Source organism: Camelina sativa, chromosome 17 (assembly GCF_000633955.1).
Source record: "Camelina sativa cultivar DH55 chromosome 17, Cs, whole genome shotgun sequence".
Taxonomy (NCBI): Eukaryota; Viridiplantae; Streptophyta; class Magnoliopsida; order Brassicales; family Brassicaceae; genus Camelina; species Camelina sativa.
Genome location: NC_025701.1, coordinates 8,855,010 through 8,861,611, shown reverse-complemented (window position 1 = coordinate 8,861,611; position 6,602 = coordinate 8,855,010). Strand labels below are relative to the sequence as shown.

The 6,602-nt window shown below is 38.9% G+C and overlaps 3 protein-coding genes across 3 annotated transcripts in view; all 3 read left to right on the top strand.

Annotated features, from left to right (window-relative positions):
- Positions 1-3,207, top strand: part of LOC104756263 (auxin response factor 19) — an 8,581-nt gene extending 5,374 nt beyond the window's left edge. The window contains exons 11-14 of the mRNA XM_010478823.2: positions 254-1,141; positions 1,677-2,233; positions 2,331-2,521; positions 2,655-3,207. Of these exons, the coding sequence (XP_010477125.1) occupies positions 254-1,141; positions 1,677-2,233; positions 2,331-2,521; positions 2,655-2,838 (1,820 nt within the window). The 3' untranslated portion in view covers positions 2,839-3,207. The remainder of the gene's footprint in view (positions 1-253; positions 1,142-1,676; positions 2,234-2,330; positions 2,522-2,654) is intronic.
- LOC104756262 (ethylene-responsive transcription factor ERF017-like) lies at positions 3,607-4,583 on the top strand. The gene has a single exon (XM_010478822.2). The coding sequence runs from the start codon at positions 3,725-3,727 to the stop codon at positions 4,301-4,303; it is 579 nt and encodes a 192-aa protein (XP_010477124.1). The 5' UTR covers positions 3,607-3,724; the 3' UTR covers positions 4,304-4,583.
- On the top strand, positions 5,052-6,269 carry LOC104756260. Its single transcript, XM_010478821.2, has 2 exons — positions 5,052-5,777; positions 5,990-6,269. The coding sequence occupies exons 1-2, from the start codon at positions 5,275-5,277 to the stop codon at positions 6,126-6,128; spliced, it is 642 nt and encodes a 213-aa protein (XP_010477123.1). The 5' UTR covers positions 5,052-5,274; the 3' UTR covers positions 6,129-6,269.

The window sequence follows — 6,602 nt, the reverse complement described above, 5'->3', positions numbered from 1 at the left end:
AAAAGAGCAATGCCTTGGATGGGAGAAGAATTTGGGATGAAAGACGCACAGAGTTCGATGTTCCCTGGTTTAAGTCTGGTTCAATGGATGAGTATGCAGCAAAACAATCCATTGTCAGGTTCTGCTACTCCTCAGCTCCCGGCCGCGCTCTCATCTTATAACCTACCAAACAATTTTGCTTCCAACGACCCTTCCAAGCTGTTGAACTTCCAATCCCCAAACCTCTCTTCCGCAAATTCCCAATTCAACAAACCAAATACGGGTAACCATATCAGCCAACAGATGCAAACACAACCAGCAATGGCGAAATCTCAACAGCAACAACAACAACAACAGCTGCAACAACTGCAGATGTCACACCAACAGCTGCAGCAACAAGGGATTTATAACACAGGTTCAATAAACAATGGTGTGAATGCTGTTGCTAACCAAGTATCTTGTCAAAATCCACACCAATCTACTGGATTCTCTCAGTCGCAGCTTCAGCAGCAGTCAATGCTCCCTAATGGTGCTAAAATGACACACCAGAACATAAACTCAGCGGGGAATAAAGGCTCGTCTCAAATGACATCATTTGCACAAGAATTGCAGTTTCAGCAGCAATTGGAATTGCATAACAGTAGCCAATTATTAAGAAACCAGCAAGAACAGTCCTCTCTGCATTCACTCCAACAATCTCTGTCTCAAAATCCACAGCAGCTCCAAATGCAACAACAATCGCCAAAACAAAGTCCTTCACAACAGCTTCAGTTGCATCTACTCCAGAAGCTACAGCAGCAGCAGCAACAGCAGCAGTCAATTCCTCCAGTAAGTTCATCCTTACAGCCACAGTTATCGGCGATGCAGCAGACACAAAGCCATCAATTGCAACAACTTCTGTCGTCTCAGAATCAGCAGCCCTTGGCGCATGGTAATAACAACTTCTCAGCTTCAACTTTCATGCAGCCTCCACAGATTCAGGTGAACCATCAGCAACAGGGACAAATGAATAATAAACCTCTTGTAGCCCCCGGAAGATCACATTCTGGTCACACAGATGGAGAAGCTCCTTCTTGTTCAACCTCACCTTCCGCCAATAACACCGGGCATGATAATGTTTCACCAACGAATTTCCTCAGCAGAAATCAACAACAAGGACAAGCTGTATCTGTATCTGCATCTGATTCTGTCTTTGAGCGTGCAAGCAATCCGGTTCAAGAGCTTTATGCAAAAACCGACAGCCGGATGAATCAAGGCATGGTGAATTTGAAGAGTGCTGGTGAACAGTTCAAATTTAAAGGCGCGGTAACAGATCAAATCGATGTATCCACAGCGGGAACAACGTATTGTCCTGATGTTGTTGGCTCTGCACAGCAGCAACAGACTTTCCCACTACCATCATTTGGTTTCGATGGAGATTGCCAATCTCATCATCCAAGAAACAACTTAGCTTTTGCTAGTAATCTCGAAGCTGTAACTCCTGATGCTCTGTATTCTCAAAAGGACTTTCAAAACTTGGTTCCCAACTATGGCAACGCACCAAGAGACATTGAGACAGAGCTATCCAGTGCTGCAATCAGTTCTCAGTCATTTGGTATTCCCAGCATCCCTTTTAAGTCAGGATGTTCAAATGAGGTCGGTGGCATTAATGATTCAGGCATCATGAATGGTGGTGGACTCTGGCCCAATCAGACTCNCTGTATCTGTATCTGCATCTGATTCTGTCTTTGAGCGTGCAAGCAATCCGGTTCAAGAGCTTTATGCAAAAACCGACAGCCGGATGAATCAAGGCATGGTGAATTTGAAGAGTGCTGGTGAACAGTTCAAATTTAAAGGCGCGGTAACAGATCAAATCGATGTATCCACAGCGGGAACAACGTATTGTCCTGATGTTGTTGGCTCTGCACAGCAGCAACAGACTTTCCCACTACCATCATTTGGTTTCGATGGAGATTGCCAATCTCATCATCCAAGAAACAACTTAGCTTTTGCTAGTAATCTCGAAGCTGTAACTCCTGATGCTCTGTATTCTCAAAAGGACTTTCAAAACTTGGTTCCCAACTATGGCAACGCACCAAGAGACATTGAGACAGAGCTATCCAGTGCTGCAATCAGTTCTCAGTCATTTGGTATTCCCAGCATCCCTTTTAAGTCAGGATGTTCAAATGAGGTCGGTGGCATTAATGATTCAGGCATCATGAATGGTGGTGGACTCTGGCCCAATCAGACTCAACGAATGCGAACATATACAAAGGTTAGAGATCTTTGTCTCCCTTTTGAAAGCTATAATCTTTTGCCTCTAAAGCTTTTGAATGTCAAATGCTGAAAATTGTTAATCTCAATGCTTGAAGGTTCAAAAACGAGGGTCAGTAGGAAGATCAATAGATGTTACCCGTTATAGCGGCTATGATGAACTTAGGCATGACTTAGCAAGAATGTTTGGAATCGAAGGACAGCTCGAAGATCCGCTAACTTCTGATTGGAAACTTGTCTACACTGATCATGAAAACGATATATTACTCGTTGGTGATGATCCTTGGGAGTAAGTTCCACACCTTAAAAACCCTCTATATCAATCAAAGATTCAGCAACAGCTCTTAGAAAAAGAAAAAAAGAAATCTCAGAATAAAACAAGAATCCACAATTCCTGATGATGCTTGTGTTTGTTTTCTCAGGGAGTTTGTGAACTGCGTGCAAAACATAAAGATACTATCATCAGCAGAAGTGCAGCAAATGAGCTTAGACGGAGATCTTGCAGCTATCCCGGCCACAAACCAAGCCTGCAGTGAAACAGACAGCGGAAATGCTTGGAAAGTACATTATGAAGACACTTCTGCTGCAGCTTCATTCAACAGATAGAAAAAAAAAAGATGCAAATAGACCAAATATAGACCAAATCAACTTACAGATCATTCCAGGCCGTCGCAAAGTACAGCTTTTTTTTTAATGTGTACTGCAAAGTGCAAACAACAAACTGAGAAGAAGAAGAAGACGAAAGATACTGCAAGGTATATATACATTTTTATAGGACAGTGATTTGATTTTTTTCATTCTAACTTGAGATGTTGTTGTACTTTCTTGTTTCCATATTTATATATATATATATGCTTGACAAAAAGCAAAAGAGAACAAGTCAACTAAAAAACAATGTAATGTGAATGTAGTAATATTGTAATGTAACTTACTAAACAATCATCTTCAGTAATCATTAGTCTTTGTTCCTTTCTTCTTCTTCTTCTCTTCAATATACATCTTCTAGACTCAGGCCCGAGAATATTCAACGTTGACAACGAAAGAGGAGATAATAAAGTTGAATCACGTGAAAAACAAGGACAAGACAAGGACAAGTAGAAGAAAACCAAACACAAACAGTCTCCGAGAGTAACCCCGCGTGACTACTGACCACCACACAATAAGACTAAGCCCTCCGCCACGTGTCCATTCGCACCTGACACTTTGCGGCGTTTTATTTGATCCTCCCCCACTTTAGAAAGAAAGTAGTACATACGCGCTCCCATTGACCTTTTTGAGTTTTTGACTTTCTTTTTTTGGGTTTCTTTACGCGCCATAAAAAGTCAAAAACTCACTCTTTCTTCACTCTTATTTACTCGTATATATACATTTCTAAAGCCGCCAAACTCTATCAATCCAATTCAAATCAACACCACTGACACACACTGAATTGAAGAAACACACAGAGAGCTAACTAAAGAAACAGAGCTAAACCGGAAACAAAGAAATCGTGATGGAGGGATCTTCTTCTTCTTCTTCGATGCAGTCGAAATACAAAGGAGTGAGGAAGAGGAAATGGGGCAAATGGGTTTCAGAGATCAGACTTCCCAACAGCAGAGAACGTATCTGGCTTGGCTCTTACGACACTCCTGAGAAGGCGGCGCGAGCCTTCGACGCGGCTCTTTACTGCCTCCGAGGCAACAATGCAAAGTTCAATTTCCCTGACAACCCTCCGGTAATCTCCGGCGGACGAAACCTATCTCGGTCGGAGATACGAGAAGCGGCTGCGAGGTTCGCTAATTCACAGGACGAAGACTCGAGCGTTCAAGCAGGATACGAGACACGGCAACTTCATGAAGAGTCTACTTCAAACTCGATGGACATTATTGATTCGGAGTTCTTGAGCATGCTCCCGACGGTTGGTTCGGGTAATTTCGCATCGGAGTTTGGGTTGTTCCCTGGGTTTGATGATTACTCCGACGAATACTCCGGTGATCGTTTCAGGGAACAGCTTTCACCTACACAACAACACGATTATTATTATCACGGAGAAGACGCTTACGATAGTTCCATGATCCTTTGGAATTTTTGAATTTTTCATGACTCCATATCATCATCAGACTACAGAATCTGAAAATTTTGATTTGTGGTTTTTTAAAAAATTTATTTTGTTCCTTATTGTATTTTTTTCCCCAAATGTTTTTGGATTTTTGGGGTTTAGGGATTCATTTTTTATTTTTTTCCCCACGTGTTAGAGTTATCAGATTAAACAAGGCCTGCCAAACCTAATTAATAATAAAAATACGTATATAGTATATATTTGGATAAACCAATCTTGCTTGTATTTTACACGATTCAGCCCAATAATATTATTTCAGGCCCATTACTAAATCATATTAAAGTCCAATATCAGCAGACAAAAATAATATGGGGAAGAGTCGTAGAAGAAAAAGATTATGCAGTTTAATTCCATTTTTTTTTTTTCTTCATACAACCAAAGTATCTAAATCAAAATGAATACAGTATTTTATATAAAAAAAGTAGGATAAAAACACAAAAATTAATAAATAAATAGTACTTTATTATTTATAAAACTTAAAAAGTTTAACCAAAAAAGAAGAAGAATACTAAAGAATCTAGTTACGTAATTGTCTCAAATTTACTGACTGTTTTATTATTATATTTATCAGTGACAAAAAAAAATTTATTAATAAAATCTGCATATAATTAAAAAAATAGGATCTGGAATCTGGAAATTATTAAAAAAGAAAAGAGTTGTAATAAAGGGAGATAACGTAACAGAGCAAATCAGAAAGAAAAAAAATGCGAATATCCGACCCGTAAAGAAATGCGGATATCCGATGGAGCTACGTTAGCTAGCTTCTCCATTTCTTCTTCTGTCTCTTGTTATTATCTTTATCTCTCTCCCCATATAATTCACAGACATATATATATATATATATATATTTCTTTCCTATAAGAATTTGCTTCTTCCATTTCCATGGCTCTCTTTCTCATCGTCAAATATATATACCTTTCGAAGCTTCTTTTCAGTTCTTGATTATGTTATTAAGCAATCCAATGACCTGGAAACTATCCCACATGGTGGTTCCTGCACGTAATAACTCCATCTTTTCGCCGGAATATTCCACGGCGGTTAACCGAACAAATCCAAACAAGTATGTTGACGGTGGAATTGGTTTGGGTATTGTCGCTGCGCTTGAGAACTCCGGCAACGGGATCTATCCGGTATGCTATTCCGGAACCGGTTCGAAAGGTTCCGACCCGGTTCGGTGTACAAGAAGACTCCAATTCGCGGCGGAGATAGAACCCTCTGAGGAATACACTTGCGTCACGACTCGTGATGGCCTCACCAAAGTCTATTACAACGACCGCGAATTTGAGTTTTGTAAGAGCCGTGATCGGATGTGGAAAGAAGAATCTATCCAAATCTCCGAGGAATCTCCGGCGAAGAAGAGGAACGTAATCAGAGGTTCTCCAGGTTTTCTGACTACATGTTGCTTGTGCAAGAAGAAACTTGATGGCCAAGACATTTACATGTACAAGTAAGCTCCTCTAATTAATTAATGTCCCATTTTAAACAAAAAAAAATCATGATAAAAGATTTTTTATATATATTACAACTCTATTTATAGAAAAAATATATATATATATATATATGAATTAGATCAATGAGGTCTCTGAAAATTTATTATTTTTTTTTTTGTTTTTCTTTTCACTGATGATCTATTATCTATATGAATGAATGTAATTACAGAGGAGATGAAGGATTTTGTAGTAAAGAGTGTAGGTCCGTGAAGATAATGGATGATAGTTTAAAGTATGAAGAACATAAGTTGTTGACAAGGGTTGAGGTTCTGAGCTCTCCGTACGTCGCCGGAATATTCCTAATATAATCATCTAGACAAGCTGTGATTGGTCGGATGATTTCACCGATATATAATCCACACCAGTTTTTTTTTTTTCTTCTTTCAATTCTTTTGTGTTGTATGGAATATGAGTTTTTCATAAATAGAAAAAGGAGATTTATTACTGTCCATGAAACAGACAATCATAATTAACAATTTAAACCAGTGTTAAACTTTTTTTTTTAAATTCAGTTTAATGAAACAGACAATACTAGTTCTTATATTAAAGTCCATAAGTACCCTAAAACCTGATAAACTAGTTTTGGCCCTAAAACCTGTTTTTGTGTCTGTTGGTCTGTTGTTGACTTACTATCGTCCTATTCCTATCATCCGTGTTAGTCTGATATTCAAAGTTTGTGTTACAACTTACAATTATATATATACATCATCTGAGAGAGGTTTTGCTAAAATATAATTCCTGTAATAGCTAATGTAAAATATAAAGAGATTGATTGCTTCACA